Source organism: Bombina bombina, chromosome 2, assembly GCF_027579735.1.
Source record: "Bombina bombina isolate aBomBom1 chromosome 2, aBomBom1.pri, whole genome shotgun sequence".
Classification (NCBI taxonomy): domain Eukaryota; kingdom Metazoa; phylum Chordata; class Amphibia; order Anura; family Bombinatoridae; genus Bombina; species Bombina bombina.
The window spans coordinates 373,653,469-373,678,005 of record NC_069500.1 but is presented as its reverse complement, the minus strand read 5'-3'; the positions used below and the strand labels follow the sequence as shown (position 1 = coordinate 373,678,005).

The following is a 24,537-nucleotide window of genomic DNA, read 5'->3' as shown; positions in this document are numbered from 1 at the left end:
ACGCTATTATGCAAAGCATAGTCCTAAATCACCTGATTTAATATGAATAATCTATATGACAATCACTATTATTTCTGGGATGCCCAGGTGATCTAAACTACATAATCTTCAGATTGAAATAGTCCACAGCTCCATTCATTACTTTTGGGAATTCAGAACCTGGCCACCAGGAGGAGGCAAAGACACCCCAGCCAAAGGCTTAAATATCCCTCCCACTTCCCTCATCCCCCAGTCATTCTGCCAAGGAACAAGGAACAGTAGAAGAAATATCAGGGTGAAAAGGTGCCAGAAGAATAAAAATAACAGACACAGGTAATCAGGTAAGCATCATTTTTTTTTCTTCAGAAATGGAAAGAGTCCACAGCTGCATTCATTATTTTGGGAAAACAATACTCAAGCTTTAGAGGACACTGAATGCTAAAGCGGGAGGGTACAAAAAGCAGCCCATTCTGAGGGTACCAGGCCTGACCCCTACCCAGCAAAAAACCCGCTTCGTCCAAAGCCGAGAAAACTTTGAAAAAGGACACCGACTCACAGAAGATCACAAGCCTTGCTAGAGACTGCAGAAAATAGACTCGACCGAGCCAACACGCCTTCGGGAGACACCATTGCCCAGCAGTCGGTCCCCCACAGAAAGAAAGGGATCAACTACCGTAAATTCCCAAAAGGAAGAGAACACAGAGAAACCAGACAAGGATACCCAGAAGACCCTAAATAGGGTACAACAAGTTCCAAATAAAATAAGGAACAAACTCCAGAAGCAAGTCAAGCTCAAAGAGACCAAAAACCAGTCCTGAGAAACAAGGGGAGGCAACGCCCAGATCCCAAAGAGTACAGAAACCACAAGATTATGACCGGGATCTGAAAACAGAGAAGAAAACTTCTTCTATTACAGTGCAAACGCACCCTAAACTGAAGAAGAAGTCTTCAAGTCGCAAGGAACTCAGAATATCAAGATATTCAGAAGCCAAACTACGTGCCGCAAACCCAGATAGAAAACGCCTGCATCAAGCACACGCAATAGTCATACCAGGATGACTTGTAAACAGCTGAAGTAGATTTGATAAAAAAACACCTCCCAGTAATGGGAATCAAACCTGAGTTGTCAAAAGACCAACCGCACCTTCAAACTGCGAAACATCCACTGAACACATCACAGGCTATCCACAAGTCACCGAAGCTACTCGCGTAACTTGAACATGTAAAAGCACCGAAACCTCAAAGAGGCTCACCATACCTCAAGACCCAAGGACTAACCCCAGATCCCATATTCTGCTCCCAACACCAGACCAGCGACAGACACATCTGACAAGCAGGGGGATAAAAGGGCCCCAATCTCCGGATGACAAAATGGGACGGACCTATCCACTCCAATAGTGTTTGGGTGCCAACCCAAATAGAAACTCCAACGAGAACCTCATAGAGATGAACGGAGAAATGCAGTAGATCGCCATAAGACCCTGCGCGATCTAATGACAGTTTCAACACAGACTTCAATCTCCACAGATGGAACAGAACAACCCACTATAGGGTAAAATACTCATTCCAATCACCTTCCCATGAGACAGGACAGCCAACCTCCTGAGAGAGGAAATTCCACCTCCTTAAGGAAAACAAAATTACCCCCCCCGGGGGAGAGCACAGAGAACAACAGCGCACAAGCCCCAAACAGGAAGCCGTAGCCTAATGAAAACAAAAGCTGAATGAAAATCATCCAGAAACAAAAACACAGAAGAACTCCGAATGAAGGAGAGAATCATTCAAAGGACAGGACAAACCAAAAAAGGGCGTATCCAAAAATGCACAGATCCTGGCCAAGTTGCAAGCAGCTCAACTAACTAGACCATAAGTCAAAGCCAATGTTCCCTGGAAAAACTGGAACACACTGAACCAGCCACAGGATCATAAGGTTCCGGACATCTGGAAAGATTCCAGACTAAAATTATAGGCCTGAGCCCAGAAATGGACTCTAGACTCTAGAGCCCAAAAAGCGTGCAGACAACACCAAGACATCCAGGACCAAGGGGAAACATCGCGGACCAAGTCGTCCGAAGAGGGACTAGAACAAGGCTAGAACAAACCACTAGGCCATGCCAGTGTGCCCCTAAACGTCTCCATAAACACCTAGAGTACGTAACCAGAGGAACCCACCTAAGGAAAAAGAATGCAAAGCATCCCAACCCCAGTAGAAAAACCCCTTAAGCAAAGCTTGGAGGAGACAACACAGCCTATCAGTTCCAATAGGGAAAAAACTAACTCCCAAAACCAGGAAAAAGGCCCCAGGCCCTCCCAGAAGGTGGCTAAATCCCTAAGGATAACAAACAAAGTCCACTCCAAAAAGCCCCTAAAAGGCAAGACCGACAGGAACCGGCGGCATGGAGGCCCTAAATCCTCCAAACCTTTACCCACGCGGGAAGGAACACTCTAAGTCCCGACAGACATTGGAAACAACCGAATGTATCACAGCGGAACTCTACTGTATCCCAGACGACCAGCTAAAAAGGCTAATGAGGACTGAACCAATCCTCCATGCCACACAAACTCCTAGGTCCTTCCATAATGCTCAGCAGAACTTGTAAATTAAACGTAATAATAATAATAATAATAATAATAATAATAATAATAATGTGAAGCACTCAGCGCCCTACCCGGATCAGCCAGGAAGAACAGAAACGCCACAAGTCTGAAATAGGGACAGAAGGATCTGAACCCAAGCAGGACTAGCCTTTAACCAAAGGCCCAAGGCCTCATATATTCACCACCAGAGGGAGAATAAACGGCAGATAAACATAGGACCAAACACGTCCTTAGACAAACTTCCGTAGAAGTAAACAGTGCGATCAAAAGGTCGCGAGTATCTATTGCAGAAAATAAAATTCCCAAAGGAAAAATAAAACAAAGATGAGCTGTAAGCAATAAACAATCATCCTAACCGGAGTGAAAAAAGAAGGCAACCCGTAGGTTGTCGTCCAATAAGAACAGACGCACCCGCAGGAATAGCCCAACAACTGGAAAAGGATACTAAACAAATAAACCTATAAGAGGAATACTTCATCCCCTTATATCTAATTCTGAAAGCTATTTGAGAAAAAGACTGAGAATTCTCAGATCCATTAAGGATGGGATCTTCCGACACCAAAGTGCGCCTCAATAGAACACAAAGGCACGGCAGTCTATACTGAAAAGCACAGCATACCCCCGCCGAAGCAAAAGACGACTCTGGCCCCGAAGGTTGACCCCCTGAAGCCTCAGGGACAGTCGTTCCCCCAGAGAGCTGAACAGGCCATCCCATGCCTGAGGAGCCCCGGATAATGGAACACGAACAATATCTGAAGCAACTATCTTGAAGTTGCAGATTCACCAGCGCCAAAATTATGGACATACGACATCGTACCGAAACCCCCGGTGGGAACAAGCCACCTTCCCGAGAAGGATGAGCAAAGTCTGGATTACCTGCATGTGTAGTAAGAGATGGTGGAAGGGAACTCGCCACTTGGAGGACAGAAGCCCCAGAAGCGGATGGCTCCGTGGCCCCTTGATTCCCCGATCCCGAGGAATTGAGCACTCTAATACGGCATTCAGAACATAACTGATAGGCTTGTATCATCTGGGACAATACGCATTCTGCGCAAGGAGTAGAATCTGAAAACGAGACGTCCGTCCCCACAATATCAGACTCCTCCATAACTAGGATATTGAATACAAAAGAGTGGACTAAAAAATCTAAACGGCACCTGACACTCACAATGGCTGGGGCACTTACCACTTCCTAAGAACCAGACACCAGCAAACCAGAATTTCTCCGTCGCCACACGGTCAGGAATGCGGAATTGGAGCCTAAAAACGTGACCACGCCCGGTCACCAGGTGAAGCAGGTTGAATCATATAACAAACATGATTAAAAAAAACCCTGTTCAATAACCCCCCTCAGCAGATATTAACCCTTGATTCCAAGATACAAAAGGAGCTTAACTGAGACCCTGTGTTATAAGTTAGTCCCGCGAGGTGTTAGCCCCTCGGAAAAACATCTGAAATACAATACATTTCATGAAATAAAATGGAAGGTTTCTTACCGGAATCTAAACCGTGGAACAGGAACATGGCCCTTCAAGTGTGACAGATAGTAGCATCGCTTCTGCCATAGACTTGAGAGAAGAAAGCAGGCAGCGAAACTCGTCAACGCCAATGTGGTGCTGTTAAAATGAGTCAGGATGGTTTCGCAGAAAGACTCTCCCTGCATCTCTGGACTGAAAGGTTGACAGGACTACTTAAAACTCCATTCTTTTGCCGAAGAGTACTACCCTCCATAAGAGACTAATCTAAAACTTCTGACACTTCTCTGCCAACCTCCTGGGAAGGAAAGGCAAAGAATGACTGGGGGATCAGGGAAGTGGAAGGGGTATTTAAGCCTTTGGCTGGGGTGTCTTTGCCTCCTCCTGGTGGCCAGGTTCTGAATTCCCAAAAGAAATTAATGCAGCTGTGGACTCTTTCCATTTATGAGGAAAAAGAAAGTGAAAAGTAAAACGTCTGGAGACATCCTTTAGGTTAAGCACATAACCATAAAACACAATACAATGTGCAGAAGTTCATCAGAGTAAAACAGCTGATGCTGTCAACTAATTGATAATGAGATTCTTTTACAACTATTTTTATAATCTATTATTAACAATTATATTGATTAGTGGTTGCAGTTCTACTATATATAAAATAAAGACTAAAAGTGGAGTGCAACTGATATGGCAGTGCGCATTATCCTGCGCTAACAACGCACTGGTATTACAAGCGGATAGTTACATTTATCCAGGGCATCTTACTTTTAATGGATAGTGCAAGGAGCTCTAATAGAGCACTCATATTAGAAGTATTAAGTGTTGTGTAAAAGCACATTCCAAAATACAGCTGTAATATGTAACACTTTTTGAGACCTGTAAACCATTATTATTATTATTGTTATTATTAATAGTATAGCAGAGAGCTACATAAAAAAACTCCACTAGTTGCACACCATCGGCTCAGCAATTGAGCGATCTCCAACATCAATATTACTGTGCACCTCGTAGAAGTGTATCATGTGAAGGGCTTATCGCACACATACTATCCGGTAGTCATATTAGCGCTCCCTAGACTATCACTCAAAAGATAAAACCACTTTGGACTAGTAATAGAAGTGCAAAATTTGTCTGGTTCCAGATCACAGTCAACATTTTTATTAGAAAGAGGAGAACTTCTTAAAACAGATTTTTTTATGTTCTATGTTTTTAGCTCTTACATATTCATACAATTTAATGGATATGACGTTCTAAGCGTGTGTCAAATTACACATTCATACACGCCAACTGAAGCATTTTTTCTCATCTGGCAGCACAGGAATGTGCCAGGTGTTTCAATTTGAGTTTATCATCTAATAAGGGGTTACCCATTTTGACATTGGATCATTTGAATAAAAAAATATTTCCCAAGAATGTACATTTAACTCCAAATCTAAAACTATCCATGCCATTTATGATCTAGTTTCTCAATTTGTAGCACATATATACCTCATGGTACTTGAGCCATAAATAAAGAGTACTACAGGACTTTAATAGATGTAGTCCCTGCAAATTTTAATAAAAGGTAAATAATGCTTTAACGATAGAGGATTGGTCAGTTCAAGTGAATCACTGTAATAACAAAAACTGCCACTTTGCAGGGAGACAGACAAGAGACCCTAGTGAAATATTACATACAAAGCATTATGTGTTGAAATGCCAGCTAAATTTTTTTATGTCAGAATGTTATTGGTAGCACATGCCAATAAATGTTCCATTAACAGAAGTGTGTCAAGTAAATCTAGATAAATTGTGTAGGAATGACAAACCCACAGAGGTAGTATAATTAATTATCCACTTATTTATGATGAAATGAATGTATTATTTCAAAGGTAGAAGAAGATATGTTTGCATGTTTTAAATGATCTAAAATATTGCAGTATCTGCCATCTGAAATAAACACATAATTAAATAAATCCCTGAATTTAGAAAAATCTATCATCTGACTTACAGCAAATTTGTCAGCATACAAGATCATGGATTATTGTGCGTTTTTTAAATACCATCACCTAGATTACGAGTTTTTGACGGTAAGGCTGTGCGGGGCTAACGAGCCTTTATTTCTTACCGCTCACTTAAGCCAACGCTGGTATTACAGGTTTTCTTCAAGCCGGCGTTAGCCTCAGAAAAGTGAGCGTTGAGCAAAATTTAGCTCCACATCTCACTGTAATACCAGCGTTGCTTACGGTAGCGGTAAGCTGGCAAAACCTGCTTGTGAACGATTTCCCCATAGGAAACAATGGGGCTGAGTTGGCTGGAAAAAAAACTAACACCTGCAAAAAAGCAGTGTTCAGCTCCTAACGCAGCCCCATCGTTTCCTATGGGAAAATGAAATTTATGTCTGCACCTAACACCCTAACATGAACCCCAAGTCTAAACACCCCTAATCTTACACTTATTAACCCCTAATCTGCCGCCCCCGCTATCGCTGACACCTACATTATAATTATTAACCCCTAATATGCCGCTCCGGACACCGCCGCCACCTACATTATACTTATGAACCCCTAATCTACTGCCCCCAACATCGCCAACACCTACATTATAGTTATTAACCCCTAATTTGCCCCCCCCCCCCATGTCGCCGCAACTATATTAAATTTATTAACCCCTAATCTGCCGCCGCCGCCAACGTCACCGCCACTATAATAAATGTATTAACCTCTAAACCTAAGTCTAACACCCCCCTAACTTAAATAATAATATTTAAATAATTTAAATACATCTAAATAAATTTACTACAATTATATAAATTATTCCTATTTAAAACTAACTACTTACCTATAAATTAAACCCTAAGCTAGCTACAATATAACTAATAGTTACATTGTACCTAGCTTAGGTTTTATTTTTTATTTTACAGGCAATTTTGTATTTATTTTAACTAGGTACAATAGTTATTAAATAGTTATTAACTATTTAATAACTTCCTAGTTAAAATAAGTACAAAAGTACCTGTAAAATAAACCCTAACCTAAGTTACAATTACACCTAACACTACACTATAATTAAACTAATTACCTAAACTACCTACAATTAATTACAATTAAATTAAACTAAATTACGAAGAAAAAAACCCACTAAATTCCAGAAAATAAAAAAAGAATTACAAGAATATTTAACTAATTACACCTAATCTAATCCCCCTAATAAAATAAAAAAGCCCCACAAAATAATAAAATTCCCTACCCTATACTAAATTATAAATAGCCCTTAAAAGGGCTTTTTGCAGGGCATTGCCCCAAAGTAATCAGCTCTTTCACCTGTAAAAAAAAATACAATACCCCCCCAACATTAAAACTCACCACCCACACACCCAACCGTACTCTAAAACCCACCCAATCCCCCCTTAAAAAAAACTAACACTACCCCCTTGAAGATCACCCTATCTTGAGCCGTCTTCACCCAGCCTGGCACAAGTGGTCCTCCAGAGGGTCCGAAGTCTTCATCTTATCCGGCCAGAAGAGGACATCCAGACCGGCAGAAGGCTTCATCCAGGCGACATCTTCTATCGTCATCCTTCCGGAGCGGAGCCAGTCCATCTTCAAGACATCAGACACAGAGCATCCTCTTCATCCGACGGCCGACGACTGAATGACTGGTCCTTTAAGTGACGTCATCCAAGATGGCGTCCCTTGAAATCCGATTGGCTGATAGAATCCTATCAGCCAATCGGAATTAAGGTAGGAAAAATCCTATTGGCTGATGCAATCAGCCAATAGGATTGACCTTGCATTCTATTGGCTGATTGGAACAGCCAATAGAATGCAAGCTCAATCCTATTGGCTGATTTTTCCTACCTTAATTTCCGATTGGCTGATAGGATTCTATCAGCCAATCGCAATTCAAGGGACGCCATCTTGGAAGACGTCATTTAAAGGACCAGTCATTCAGTCGTCGGCCGTCGGATGAAGAGGATGCTCCGCGTCGGATGTCTTGAAGATGGACCCGCTCCGGATGGATGAAGATAGAAGATGCCGCCTGGATGAAGCCTTCTGCCGGTCTGGATGTCCTCTTCTGGCCGGATAGGATGAAGACCCTCTGGAGGACCACTTGTGCCCAGCTGGATGAAGACGGCTCAAGGTAGGGTGATCTTCAAGGGGGTAGTGTTAGGTTTTTTTAAGGGGGGATTGGGTGGGTTTTAGAGTAGGGTTGGGTGTGTGGGTGGTGGGGTTTAATGTTGGGGGGGTATTGTATTTTTTTTTACAGGTGAAAGAGCTGATTAATTTGGGGCAATGCCCCGCAAAAGGGCTATTTGTAATTTAGTATAGGGTAGGGAATTTTATTATTTTGGGGGGCTTTTTTATTTTATTAGGGGGATTAGATTAGGTGTAATTAGTTTAAAATTCTTGTAATTCTTTTTTTTATATATAATTTAGTTTATTTAATTGTAATTAATTGTAGGTAGTTTAGGTAATTAGTTTAATTATAGTGTAGTGTTAGGTGTAATTGTAACTTAGGTTAGGGTTAATTTTACAGGTACTTTTGTACTTATTTTAGCTAGGTAGTTATTAAATAGTTAATAACTATTTAATAACTATTGTACCTAGTTAAAATAAATACAAACTTGCCTGTAAAATAAAAATAAACCCTAAGATAGATACATATGTAACTATTAGTTATATTGTAGCTATCTTAGGGTTTATTTTATAGGTAAGTATTTAGTTTTAAATAGGATTAATTTATTTAATAGTAGTAATTTAATTTTGTTTTAATTAAATTATATTTAAGTTAGGGGGGTTAGGGTTAGATTTAGATTTAGGGGTTAATAAGTTTAATTAGTAGCAGCGACGTTGGGGGCGGCAGATTAGGGGTTAATAAATGTAGGTAGGTGTCGGCGATGTTAGGGACGGCAGATTAGGGGTTAATAAAATGTAACTAGTGTTTGCGAGGCGGGAGTGCGGCGGTTTAGAGGTTAATACATTTATTAAAGTGGCGGCGATGTCCGGTCGGCAGATTAGGGGTTAAATAATTTTATTATAGTGTTTGCGATGTGGTGGGGTCTCGGTTTAGGGGTTAATAGGTAGTTTATGGGTGGTAGTGTACTTTGTAGCACTTTAGTTAAGAGCTTTATGTTACGGCGTTAGCCCATAAAACTCTTAACTACTGACTTTTATATGCGGTAGGAGTCTCGACAGGAGAGGGTCTACCGCTCACTTTTTCAGGCGATCGTAATACCGGTGTTAGGCAAATCCCATTAAAAAGATAGGATACGCAATTGACGTAAGGGGATTTGCGGTAAGCTAAAATCACGGAAAAAAGTGAGCGGTAGACCCTTTCCTGCCTGACTCGTAATACCAGGGGGCGTTAAAAAGCAGCGTTGGGACTTCTCAACGCTGCTTTTTAAGGCTAACGCAAGACTCGTAATCTAGGTGTACGCTTTTTTTAAAATAAAAATATTGTTTTGTGGTTAGGGGCACTAAGGAAAATATAATGTACCCACACATAAGGGTACTTATTCCAAAAATACTGAGAAATGCTGCTTTACCGAACAATATACTAACATTAATTTAAAATGTTAATGAACTCATAAAATCCACATTTATTTATATATAAAATTAAGTTGCTGCATTGTCATGATTTTAAAAGAATCCAATTTTTCAGAGAATGATTACTCTGAAAAATTGGATTCTTTTAAAATCATGCAGTTTATAGTTTTCAAAATCTACGGCATATGGGGAGTTTAGTGCAGATGTCTTAATGAAAAGAGCACAGGTTGTAAAGAAGTGTCTTGTCTTTTCCAATGCAGCACGCTTGGGCCGATAATGTCACAATACTTAAATACGATTTTCTTTTCTTTATATCAAGTTAGACAAATGAGTGCTTGCGGCACCTATTTTTTTCTAGTTTGTCGGTGATCAGAGTAGTTTAAAAAAGTGTTAAAAGTGCAAAAAAAAAAAAAAAGAAAGTTTAAAAGCAAAACAAATGGCTCCCTTCAAAACAAGTATGTGTGTAAAATATTATATACTGTAGGTGTTTTGTGCAAAGTGCATGTCCTCTGCTGCATCATGTTTATTATTCTTCTGACCAATTAGATACACAACAGAAAGATAACTTCTAGCACAAGTATATCCCGCAGGACTTAATACGTTTGTCTTTCAAGTGTCACCTGCAGACATTAAGGTTGTTTAATTACAAGTTTTAATAAGCAGAAGTAAATTTTTAAATATTGTTCTATCAAATCCATGTATGTTTAAACAACTTTCAAATGTCTTCTAACAGGTTGGGATAGGCTGTTTCTGTACTTGTTAAATTATTAAAACTGAAAACAAAGGGGGGCGGAGCTAGCCACGCAGGATGATGGCTGCCTTTTGAAAAAGCTCTCATCTCCAACTCCGGCTTAAAGCTCTCTAACATCGTGCAAATCCCCTTAAACCCCTTCTAATCCCCACAGGGAACATCATAAAAGACCCTCTTCAACACCCAGCATAATTTCAAGGAGGCACTGATCCCGTAATTTAACATCCTCTGCCCTGCAACTCGCAAAGGCACCGCTTACAAATATACTGTGGAGGCCTCATCCTCGATCCCCCACAGCACTTGCCTACCCACCAACGGATCCATAGACTAGCCTGCATCCGGCTTCGGTCATTTACAGATAGAGGTGCGCACCGGACTTACCCGCTATCGTTTACACTGCCGCTCCGCTGCTCAACATCTCCTCACCACGTGGCCTGCTACGGAGGCCTGGGACAGTCTGCCTATAGCACTTATGCAGCGGCGGCCTCGAGATTTCCTCTCATAGTAAGTACCGGCCAACGCATACTCCTGACACACACCCTCCTCTAGAACCAGCACACAGGGGGCAAAATAAGTTACACACAGGAGTGCAGGGTTGACAGAGACACTTCTCCACAAGGAATCATAGGCACGATCTGGGGCACAAACGTAATGGTACTAGACTAATGCCCTCCACAGTATTTTACTAAAGGGAATAAAAACGGACTGCTTTTTCCTTTTTACATTTTGCCTGACTCACCACTGAATTACCTATCTGTGGCACAGGTGCTGATCCCTGCAGCAGACAGGGCCATTTGCTATCTGGTAGCCTTATTTTTTTTTAATTTTTTTGTTTTTTTGTTTGTTCATTTTAATTTAAGCACTTGCAGCTACATCATTGGCCATTTATGTAATGCCTTGTAAAAGGCAGGCCAAATCTGAAAAAATGAACCCTACTAAGACCCTCAACCATTACCTTAAACCCTCAGGGGCCTCAGCGCCCAGCTGCACAGAGGATGATTTAACCTCTTCAACACCTACTTCGGGCAACCCCCTATCTGCAGAAACACCTTCCAACATGTTTGTCACTAAAACTGACATACTTCATCTTTCTTCTAAGGAAAATATTAAAGAAATCCTGCAGGAAATGAGAACTCTTTTTGGCGACTTGCGTAAAGATATGGGGGCGCTCGACCAGAGAGTGATAACCCTAGAAGAGAAACAAGAGTCCATAGAAAGTACATTTCAACAGACTTCACTTCACATCTCAGATCAGGATCGCAGGATTAATGCCATGGCCGACAAACTTGAAGACCTTGAAAATAGGTGTCGACGCAATAATCTGCGAATCCGGGGTGTCTCAGAGACTGTCTTTCCCCCCGCCATAGAGGGATATTTACAAGCTCTCTTCAAAATTATAAGAGACAATCCAACTGCAGAGAATATACCTATCGAAAGGGCACACAGGGCGGTGAGACCCAAACCTCCTCCCAAAGCCCCACCCAGGGATATTATAGTTAAATTTTTAAGGTATAAAGATAAAGAAGAGCTCCTCCGGTGCGCAAGATCAAAGCACCCTATTTTTCATGCTGGCGAGGAAATCTCTTTGTTCTCTGACCTATCTCAGGCAACCCTTCAGAAACGGCGAGAACTTGCACCTATTACAGCGACCCTGAGAGACCGCAAAATACAGTACAGATGGGGGTTTCCAGTATCCTTGATAGTTTCAAATAACAATAAGGCGCTGACTTACAGACCCGGAGACGACATTCAATCTTTCTACAATGAACTTTCTATACCATGCACTGAGTCAACAACCGCTGGCGCCACTTATCTCCCCTCGGGATCCTCATCGGCTCTGAGGCCTACTACTGCAAGTGATGACCCTCACTAAAACGGCCTTACACCTACTCCTCTATGACACCTGACTCCTGGATCTAATCATCCAAGAGAGACACTGCCATGTTAAACCCCCAGACAGGGGGTTAACCCTACAGAAATAAGAGACCTTCTGACCCCCTCCTCTATGGGGGCTGTATCCTTTTTTTATGCCGCACGAGAACTGTTTGCCAATGTTTTAGAACGTATAAGTATAAATGTGTAAATGTTCAGGCTTGGTTATTTTGCCTGCTGTTCTGATTTGTTTTCTTTCCTAGGTTCAGATTACAGACAATATCTTGTTTTATTATTGTGTATGTTCCAACGTTAAAATATACAGCAGGATTGAGTAAAGGTTGTCGATATTCTCTAAATTTTACCACCCACTATACTTCACTCTCCTATCTGAAATTAAAACTTTAGGAACAACCCAATTTCTCTAACAACACCAATACAGAAAGCAACTCCCACCATGGGAGACGTACTTAGGTCTTTTGGCTTCACACACTACCAGATTCTACAAAACCTTCCTAGGAACAAAGTTTTGGAACACGTTGAAAAATATTCTCACACTAAAGCATTACCTCTCTTATCTTTCACATGATCTTCCCATACCCCAAACTTTGATATACATAGTCCCTTCCCCCCCCTCCACCCTCTCTCCCACCACCCTAATTGCACGTTAGTTAGATCTAAATATCAGTAAAATTGCACCATTTCTAGCCGGAGAAGGAGATACTTCCCCTCAGTAGTTCTTTCTCTTTTACTCATCTTTACTCTATTTATAGGGTTACCTTTATTCTCTTTCCTCACTTTCCGGTATATCTTTGGAATATACCTCTCTAATCTACAAATTCGTTTTCTTCCTTTTCCCCTAGCCTCTTTCTCTTCTTGTCTTCTCTGACTTGTGTTGTACCCCTTCTGCTCTTTTTTTTTTTTTTTTTTTCTCTTCCCCTTTCCCCCTTCTCCCTTGCACCCACCCCTTACCCCCGCTGAAAATGGCAGGCAAAAATAGCAGATTTCAAGACCATTCTTTGAGATTGTCAATAATAAATGTAAGAGGGCTTAACAGCCCGGGTAAGAGGTCAATTGCATATAAGGAACTCGTTAAATTGGGGAGCCAAATTATCATGCTTCAGGAAACGCATTTCCAAAAGAATAGAGAGCCTAAATGGCATACTCCTCACTTCCCCACGGCTTACTTCGCCTCAGGACCCCAAAAAAAAGGAGGGGTGGGTATCATGATTCACGGGTCCCTTCCCCTCCAAATATCTCAAATTGACAGAGACCCTGATGGCCGTTATATCCTCCTAAAGGGGCAGCTCTTTGGGCAGCAACTGTCATTACTGAATATTTATGCACCAAATCAGGCGCAAAATGCCTTTTTTAAGAAAATATCAAACTTAATATTAGACCAGGCTGGGGGCACACTTTTTCTCGCTGGAGACTTTAACATAGCATTTGACCCTAGCCTGGACTCCTCAAAGGGGACCTCATCTATCCCTAAGACTACCCTTAAATCAATCAGAAATACACTTTCTAAACTTGCCCTACATGACGTATGGAGGACTCTACACCCTCAGACCAAAGACTACACTTTTTACTCGACTCCACACGACTGCTATACTAGGATAGATCATATACTGACTGACGCCAACGGTCTCGCTTTGATTGACCAGTGTGAGATTGGACATATAACCTGGACAGACCATGCCCCAGTTTCCTGCTCCATTTTATGGCCTGACCTCCCAATCACCACTAAAATATGGAGGCTGGATGAATCCCTTCTTGACAACCCCACCACACTCGCAGAACTTGAAAGAGATATTACAGAATACTTCTTACTAAACAGTAACTCCACCACATCTCTCCAATGCGAATGGGAAGCACATAAAACCGTAATGCGGGGTATATTTATCAAACAAAAAGCTAAGATCCTCAGACAGTCCAGAGACAACCACTCACAACTCCTAGAAAGAATCAGCACACTAGAAAGGGCACACAAGCAGGACATAACCAACGCCACTCTCAGGCGCGACCTCCTTCAGGCCAGATCAGACCTCAAATCCCACCTGACAACTATATATCAGCGCCACGTCCTCTGTTTGAGACAACACTTTTATGAAGGCGGCGACAAACCAGGTAAACTCCTGGCCAGGTGCTTACGAAGGAGGCAACTGGCCTCCTACATTCATACATTACAATCCCCAGAAGGTTCAATGATTAAATGTAACAAGCAGATCGCATCTACTTTTAGACAGTATTATAATTCGTTATACAATATCCCAAACACAGATCTCCCTCAGCCAGCAGATAAGTCCCCTATAGCATTTGGGGAACACCTTGACACTTATTTCCATGACCTAGGTTTACCTACATTAGATGAAGCAGGCAGAGAACATCTTACCCTGCCCATTACACTAGAAGAAATTCACCAAGCTATCAAAGACTCCCCAGCGGGAAAGAGTCCTGGGCCGGACGGCTTCTCGATGGGGTACTATAAGAAATTCTCGGAAATATTAGCCCCTCACCTCCTCACACTATTTAATGACCTGCGAAATGACCCCACTCTATCTAGAGGCCTCCTAGAGGCACACATAACTGTGATCCCTAAACAAGGTAAACCCCCTACATCCCCTGCTAACTTTAGACCCATTTCTTTAATAAACACAGACATGAAAATCCTTGCTAAAGTTCTTGCCAACAGATTAAATAAATATCTCCCCAGCCTGATATCCTGCGACCAAGCCGGGTTTATACCCGGCAGAGAAGCACGTGATAATGTTATCAAAACTATTCAATTAATAAACTATGCCAAGGCATCGGGCAAGCCCCTGGTCCTCTTCTCGACTGACGCGGAGAAGGCCTTCGACCGTGTTCGTTGGCCTTTTCTGCAGAGGTCTATGAGTGAGATGGGAATCCCTGAATCCTTTCTGAATATGACCTTTGCCTTATACTCCAGTCCTAATGCTAAGATCAGAGTGAATAATACCTTATCAGAGTCCTTTTCCATCAATAACGGTACCAGACAGGGCTGCCCGCTGTCCCCTCTTCTTTTTGCTATGTCTATCGAAGTCTTGGCACAAAAGGTCAGAAATAACAATACCATCAAAGGACTCAAGATAGGCCAACTTGAACATAAACAGGCGCTTTATGCCAACGATATCCTTTTTTCCTTAACAGAAGCAGAAACATCAATCCCAGAACTGTTGTCCGAGTTAGACGCGTATGGCAGGGTCTCTAACTTTAAACTGAATATTTCGAAGTCCGAAATCCTAAACATCAACACCCCCCCCCCCAAATACTACATCACATTAGAGATAAATACGGAGTTCCCCTGGCCCGACACAAATTAAAATACCTTGGGATACAATTAACTACACTTACTCAAGATCTAATCAAATACAACTATAGCCATTTAAAAACTGACATTGCACGAGACTTATCCTCTTGGCGCAATAAACCCATCTCTTGGTTGGGTAGGATTGGAGTGGTGAAAATGAATGTTCTCCCTCGGATCCTCTACCTGATGCAAGCCCTTCCTATACCTCTCCATGATAGCTACATCACCCAATTGCAAAAGGTTATAGAACAATTTATATGGGCAGGCACAAAACCGAGAGTCCCAAAGAAAACGCAATATTTACCGAGAGATAGTGGGTGGCTGGGGATTCCTAATCTTATGGCCTACAAACATGCAATTGCACTTAGACATGTGGTGGAATGGGCACACAACACTGACAATAAGATGTGGATCCGACTTGACAGAGATATCTTTAAACTGAGAAATATATCAACACTTGCCTGGACACCACAATCACAGAGACCTAGAAACATACAACATTATCTCATCACAGCAAACATATTATCTGAATGGGACAAGCTTCTGGCCACCAGTACTCATATATCCTCTAGATTCGCCCCACTTTCCCCACTCCTGGAGAATGTAGATATTCCCTACCATACGCTCAGAAATAGAATTCCTCTCCCTTACCCTCTTAGAACGGGCTCTATCCATTTTGTCTCAGACGGAGGTAGACTAAAATCTCAGGCAACCCTAGCAGAGTCCCATGGGGAGATCTTCTCCTCATGGCTCCATTACAACCAATTGTTGCACTTCATCTCTCACCATAAACACAGACAAGATCTGGGCCGAGAACTTACATACTTTGAAAATCTGTGTATACAATCTAATTATCCTGAACATCTGATCTCCAAGATATACAAAATAACGGTTAGGGGTCCCAATACTTCTCTACCTTCTTATACGATCGCTTGGCAGAGAGAATTAGACCGAGAAATCGATGCAGAGGCATGGTTGAAATCATTCAAGTTAATCAAACACTCTTCGGTCTCCGCAAAAATACAGGAAATCCAATTAAAGTTCATTAGCCGCTGGTACCTTACACCAGCACGGCTCTGTAAAATGTATCCCAGACTGACGAACACCTGCTGGAGAGGTTGTGGGGGAGAGGGCACCCTTCTACACATCTGGTGGGGATGCCCGCATTTATTGGATTTCTGGACAGCAGTATTTCAAGCAATGAAAGAAATCTTGGGCACGACAATCCCCATGGTCCCGGAGGTGCTTCTGTTTTGCTCCCTGCCCAGACTTGTGGGTCAGGGCAAACAGGCACTCCTGCTGCTAATGTTGACAGCGGCCAAAAAACTCATTCCAAAATACTGGAAAACCCAAATAGTCCCTTCTGTCCAGGAATGGAAGGGTCAAGTTTGGGATCTATTGCTGTTAGAAAGATATCACTACCTAAAAACCCACAAACTAGACCTACACGAGCTGATTGTGGCATACTGGAAAGGCACTATATAACGAGTCTACTCTCAGCCTACCCTCCACTAGTAGTTATGGCCAACTCTGACCCCCCCCCTCACTTCACCTTGCACATCCCCTCCCTTTAGTGTTTCCCCCTCCCTTTTTTTTTTTTTTTTTTTTTTTTTTTTTTTTCTTCTCCCCTCTCTTTCTAGCTACTTTCTGCTCTCTCTCTTCATAGTTCTTTTCCTCCAGTCTTTTCTGGAACAAAAACTTTGTCTTCTCAGGTATATAGTAAATAAGGTTACTTCTGAGTTTAAAACTTAAAAAATTAGAAGAAGCTTCGGCAAACATCTGAGGATATGACGTGAAATTTATTTTGATACTGGACTTATGACAACACAGCCCGCAGATTGATATCTTGTTGTTCATTTTGTTTTGCACATATGTTATCTACTTCTATATAACTCTTGACTTTCTGGCCTGTTAGGCTAAGATTGCTTATGAACACCTCATTCTTGTATAATGTTTATTTTGTCATATCCTCTTGGAAATATTTCTCAATAAAATATTGTTGGAAAAAAAAAAAAAAAAAAAAAACTGAAAACAAAATACTGCATGACCCTGATAAAGTTTACCTATTAGGAATCTTTGAGATGTCAATCTTTTCTTTTGGGAAAACATAAGGAATTACAACAACCTTTTTCAAGTCTGGCAATCCTGTATAAAGCAAAAATACAAAAAGTAAGTTACAGGACACATCAGCAGAAAAAAAAATCACTAACAATACAAATACTGAGGTTAAGATAAATTAGTTAACAATTTAATGTGCAGATTTTTTAAAACTATTTTTGCATAATATAAAAAGGGGCAAATTTATCATTGTGAGGCGCATTAACACCACATATTTATAATTGCATGAGTGTCCTCCTGCTCTCACGCAACTAGTTGCACAAGAGCAGAGCTTGTCAATTAGCCCAGTGTGACTAATCTGCTAGCTCTGAGGTGACAGAGCGGTTTAAATTGCTGCTTTTAAATATCAGGCACATTCTGATAAATCTGCCCAAAAACATTACAGGGATAAAGTTGAAATACCAATCTTGCAATTGTTGTAATTTTTTTTTCCTGTGTAATTTAACTACAAATTTTAAGTTTTTTATCAAATACATTTTTTGGTAAACAATTGATTATTAAGGTGCATCAAAATTCAAAACTACAGTTTTTCCTGCATATTTTTGTGTGAATGGTTAAATTATTCTTTTGTAAGATTTTTAAAATGCTAATTTTTCTTGTCCTCTTTTGTAATGTATATGCATCTCCTTCCCATACAAAAATGCAGTGTACGCCCCTTAGCAAGACACCCTGTTTTCAGGGTAAAAAGTGGCTTTATATCATTCAACCAGGAAAACAGAAGGGTTGGCGTGCATTTTTTATGGACTCTCACCAGCCTAGAGATCTTTTTAGAACTGGGACCTAAATATTGGGCTTTGGTATACAGACAGATATAAAGAAGTATGTGTGTACAGAAAGTGAATAAATAAGGAAATCTAATTTCCCTGCAAGCTCAGCCCATTGTTATAGCTTGTGGTTTCAAAGAACAGAAACAGCTATTCCATATACAAAAATAAAACCCAAACAAGTAATTTCTCATAAGTTTAATACTCTGTAGAACGGTGCAAGGATTTTTGGCTACACAGACTAAGACATTTTGCCACCCCTTCCCCCGAAGAAATCATATACCCTGCCATTACCGTTTCTTAACAAAATATTCTAGTGATGTGTTAAGCAGCTGTAGATATATATATATATATATATATATATATATATATATAGCTCCTCCCTTAGCTCCACCCCCCAGTCATTCGACCGAAGGCTAGGAAGAAAAAGGAGAAACTATAGGGTGCAGTGGTGACTGAAGTTTTTTAAATAAAAATATAGTACCTGTCTTAAATAGACAGGGTGGGCCATGGACTCGATACATCACAAGAGAAAGACATTTATCAGGTAAGCATAAATTCTGTTTTCTCTTGTAAGATTTATCGAGTCAACGGATTCATCCATACTTGTGGGATACCAATACCAAAGCTTTAGGACACGGATGAAGGGAGGGACAAGACAGGTTCCTTAAACGGAAGGCACCACTGCTTGTAGAACCTTTCTCCCAAAAATAGCCTCCAAAGAAACAAAAGAATCGAATTTGTAAAATTTAGAAAAAGTATGAAGCGAAGACCAAGACTTACAAATCTGTTCAACAGAAGCCTCATTTTTAAAAGCCCATGTGGAAGCCACTGCTCTAGTAGAATGAGCAGTAATTCTTTCAGGAGGCTGCTGGCCAGCAGTCTCATAAGCAATACGGATGATGCTTTGCAGTCAAAAAGAAAGAGAGGTAGCCGTAGCCTTTTGACCTCTCCGCTTACCAGAATAGACAACAAACAATGAAGATGTTTGACGGAAATCTTTGGTTTCCTGCAAGTAGAACTTTAAAGCACGAACCACATCAAGATTGTGCAACAGACGTTCCTTCTTTGAAGAAGGATTAGGACACAGCGAAGGAACAACAATTTCCTGATTGATATTCCTATTAGAAACAACCTTAGGAAGGAATCCAGGTTTGGTACGTAAAACCACCTTATCTGCATGGAAAATAAGATAAGGTGAGTCACACTGTAAAGCAGATAACTCAAACTCTTCTAGCCGAAGAGTTAGCTACTAAAAACAAAACTTTCCAAGATAGAAGCTTAATATCTATGGAATGCCTAGGTTCAAACGGAACCCCTTGAAGAACTTTAAGAACCAAGTTTAGGCTCCATGGCGGAGCAACAGGTTTAAATACAGGCTTGATCCTGACCAAGGCCTGACTAAACGCTTGAACGTCTGGGACATCTGCCAGACGTTTGTGTAAAGAATAGACAAAGCAGATATTTGTCCCTTTAAGGAACTAGCTGATAATCCCTTCTACAATCCTTCTTGGGGAAAAGACAAAATTCTAGGAATCCTAATCTTACTCCATGAGTAACCCTTGGATTCACATCAACAAAGATATTTGCGCCAAATCTTATGATAGATTTTCTTGGTGACAGGCTTTCTAGCCTGAATCAGGGTATCAATGACCGACTCAGAGAAACCACGCTTTGATAGAATCAGGCGTTCAATCTCCAAGCAGTCAGACGCAGAGAAATTAGATTTGGATGCTTGAAAGAACCTTGGATTAGAAGGTCCTGCCTCATTGGCAGAGTCCACGGTGGAACAGATGACATGTCCACCAGGTCTGCATACCAAGTCCTGTGTGGCCACGCAGGCGCTATCAGAATCACCGAAGCTCTCTCCTGCTTGATTCTGGCAACCAGACGTGGGAGGAGAGGAAACGGTGGAAATACATAAGCCAGATTGAAGGTCCAGGGCACTTCTAGAGCATCTATCAGTACCGCCTGGGGATCCCGGGACCTGGACCCGTAACGCAGAAGTTTGGCGTTCTGTCGGAACGCCATCAGATCCAATTCTGGTGTGCCCCATAGCTGAGTCAGCTGGGCAAATACCTCTGGATGGAGCTCCTACTCCTCCGTCAGAAATATTTATTGTCACCACACTCACTTTGCCCTTCCTAGCAGTTAAGCAGGCAGAGAGAATGACTGGGGGGTGGAGCTAAGGGAGGAGCTATATAGACAGCTCTGCTGTGGGTGCTCTCTCTGCCACTTCCTGTAGGGAAGGAGAATATCCCACAAGTATGGATGAATCCGTGGACTCGATACATCTTACAAAAGAAAATATATGCTTACCTGATAAATTTCTTTCGTTCCGGATATGGTGAGTCCACAGCTTTATCAATTACTGTTGGGAATATCACTCCTGGCCAGCAGGAGGAGGCAAAGAGCACCACAGCAAAACTGTTAAGTATCACTTCCCTTCCCACAACTCCCAGTCATTTGACCGAAGGAAAAAAGCAAAAAAAGGAAGTAACACAAAGTGTAGAGGTGTCTGAGGTTTAGTAAAAAATAACTGTCTTGAAATAAAGAGCGGGGCCGTGGACTCACCATATCCGGAAATAAATAAATTTATCAGGTAAGCATAAATTTTCTTTTCTTTCCACGGCTTCATCAATTACTGTTGGGAACCAACACCCAAGTTAGAGGAAACAGATAAATAGTGAGGGACAAGACAGGCAGACCTAAACAGAAGGCACCACCGCTTGAATAACCTTACTCCCAAAGGACGCTTCGTCCGAGACAAAAAAATCAAATTTGGAAAGAGAATGCAAAGAGAACCAAGTTGCAGCCCTGCAAATCTGCTCCACAAAAACCTACATTTTTGGAGGAGTGAGCCGTAAACTTCTCAATAGGCTGCTGACCCACAGTCTCATAAGCAAAACCAATTATACTTCTCAACCAAAGAGAAAAAGTTGAATTGAAAGCATTCTGACCTTCATGTTGCCCAGAGAAAAAAAGAAACAGGGCAGAAGACTGGCGAAAATCCTTAGTTGCCTGAGATAAAATTTTAAAGCACGCACAACTTCCAAGTTGTGCAACAAAAATTCTTAAAAAGAAGAACTGAGACATAGAAAGGGAACAACACATTCCTGATTAATATTTCTGTCCGAAACCACTTTAGGAAGAAACCTAACATAGTACGAAGAACCGCCTCAACAGCATAAGATAAGGCAAATCATACTGCAAAGCTGAGAGTCTTGAGACACTCCGAGCAGAAGAGATGGCAATAAAAAACCTTCCAAGATAACAATTGAATATCTATGGAATGCAATGGCTCAAACTGAGCCTGCTGCAAAACTTAACAAGGATAAGACTCTAAGAAGGAGCCACAGACTTAAACACAGGCCTGATTCTGACCAAGGCCTGACAAAAAGACTGCACATCTGGTACATCCGCCAGATGCTTATGCAGTAAAAAAAGATAATGCAGAAATCTAACTCTTCAGAGTACTGGCTGACAAAACTTTTCTCCAGACCTTCATGGAGAAAGGACAAAATTCTAGGAATCCTAGCACTAGGATTCACACCAATAAAGATATTTACTCCATATCTTATGGTAATCCTTCTCGTAACAGGCTCGCAAGCCTGAATTCTGGTCTCAATGACCGACTCAGAAAAACCACGCTTAGACAGAACTAAGCGTTCAATCTCCCAGCGGTCAGCTTCAGAGAAACAATATTTGGAAGAAAGAAGGGACACTGAACAAGGTCCTTCCTCAGAGGAAGTCTCCAAGGTGGAAGAGATGACCTCCACTAGATTTGCATACCAGATCTTGCAACCTGGGATGAATAGTCTGTCTGCTCAGGAAATCTGCTTCCCAGTTGTCCACTCCTAGAACGTGGATGACAGATAGACAACAATTGTGAGCTTCTGCCCACTGAACAATCCAAGTCACCTCCTACATGGCTAAGGAACTCAGAGTTCCTCCCTGGTGGTTGATGTAAGCCACTGAAGTGATATTGTCCAACTGGAACCAAGCTAAGAAAGACTGAGGCCAAGCCATCAAAGCATTGTAAATCGCTCTCAACTCCAAGATCTTAAAGAGGAGAGCAGACATTTCCGAGTCCATAATCCCTGCGCCTTGAACAAGACCTAGACTGCTTCCCAGCCCAACAGGTTGGCGTGCGTTGTCACGTCACCCAGGAATGTCTCTAGAAGCCCGCGCCCTAAGACAGATACTCCTGAAAAACCAGGAGAGAATCTCATGTTGACTGTCTATATCTATCCTATGAGACAGATCCGAAAGTTCACCATTAAATGGAAAATAGCAAAGGGAATGATATCCATGGTAACCATCAGACCAATTCCCTCCATACATTGAGTCACTGAAAGTGAAGGTAAAATCAACTGCAGCTAGATCCAAACTCCAACCTTCTGGTTGCACAATGGCTAAGCTATTTACCGGACCAAAAGAGCTTGTTGTTGCCCGGAAAATAAACTGCAGAAAGGAAAAGGAATAACTCCTTGATCATCTGACCTCTGTTAAAAATCTTCTCCTAGATAGAGAATCTATTAAGGTCCCCAAATAAATCACCCTTATAGATGGAATAAGGGAACTCTTCTCCAGATACATTTCCCATCCATGGGAAAATAGGTTGGACAAGAACTCTTGAAATAGAGTTAGCTCGAAGAAGGATGACACTTGAACCATATATTGTCTAGAAAAGCATCCTTGCAATACCCCAAGACCTAAAAGTCTTTCCAGGACGACGAGACTCAGAAACTTGAGAAGATCCCGAATAATGGAAACAATAAATACACATCCTTCAGGTCTATGTTAGACATGAACAGGCCCTCTTGAACCAAAGGAGAATGGATACTACTTTGAAGGCCATAACCTGAGAAACTTGAGGAAAATACCTAGATCCTATTCCCAGACTGGGACTGGGACTGGAACTATCACTTCCAGAGAGGAAGGTCCTGAACCCAGTTCAAGGACTGCCTCTCAACATACCTGGATAGCAGATACTCTAGATTCTAGAGTCTAGAAGGAGAAATCTGTCCCAGGAGGAAATCTTAGATCAGACTCCAAAAGACATGACTAAACCTGCAGAAATAGGAAAAGGTTCCTCTACTCTTATTCTCCTAACGTGGGATAGAAAAGCCTTTTTTCGCCCGTAAAGTCAGAGGATAATTCTGCCAGATCAAGTCCAAACAAGGTCTCATCCTTGAAAGGAAAAGGCCACAAGCATGGATTTGGAGGAAACATAAAATATTGAAACTATAACTGCAGAACTATCAGCCTAGGCTGTACCACTAAGCCACAGGTAGGCTTCTCAGCTGACCTAGATTTCAGCCACAATGCCTTGCTCTAAATGAACAATTAACCTCCAGCTTCTCATCCATGGATCCGTAAAGGAGCAACTACCCTCCATAGGGATCGAAGTCCTCAGAGCCATAGTAGAAAGCTCACTTCTACTTAGGGCACCGTGCATTTTAATGGAGTCGGTGACAGGAAAATCCTTTAAAGGACGGAAGACAGGGAGAAAGGTATCCAAAGCCTCCTATTCCTGAGAAAATATCCAAGGCACATCTAGAAACACTTCCTCATTGGAAGGAACAACCTAGAAATGATGAAGTTCACACAACTTTCAAAGATTGACAACGACAGAGGTATCTAGGTCTTCCAAGTAGCCAAAAACCTCCTTTAGCAGTACACGAGGTGTGCAGCATACATCTGAAAAGGACCACTTCAGCATTGGATGAAGGAATTTTACTGTCTGAATCTGAGATGAGATGTTACCCACAGAAGCTACCGGCAAATTCTCCTCACCAGACTTAGGAGAGAGAGCAACCTGTGTAGCAGAATGAGGAACAGAAACCTTACTATCTGGATCTTCAAAGATCCCCTCGCACTGAAACAGGAAAACTTCCTAAAGTGAAATCCTAGTAAATAAATTTACTAAATATCCTAGGGTTGACCGCAACAGAATATTTGAGTCTGATCAGGCATAAATCTGAAGGTTATCACTTCAGCATCAGACAAAGGAATTATACTGTCCAAAACTGAGACTTCACCCTCAGAAGCTACCGACGTCTGCTCCTCATCAGACCTATGAGGGAGGGTAACCTGAGTAGCAGCAGGCGAAACAGAAACCTTA

General features: G+C 41.6%; 1 protein-coding gene across 1 annotated transcript in view; it reads right to left on the bottom strand.

Moving 5' to 3' along the window:
• AACS (acetoacetyl-CoA synthetase) overlaps positions 1-24,537 on the bottom strand; it is a 350,996-nt gene that overhangs the window by 144,357 nt on the left and 182,102 nt on the right. The window contains exon 7 of the mRNA XM_053701850.1: positions 17,592-17,673. Coding sequence (XP_053557825.1) covers positions 17,592-17,673 — 82 coding nt within the window. The remainder of the gene's footprint in view (positions 1-17,591; positions 17,674-24,537) is intronic.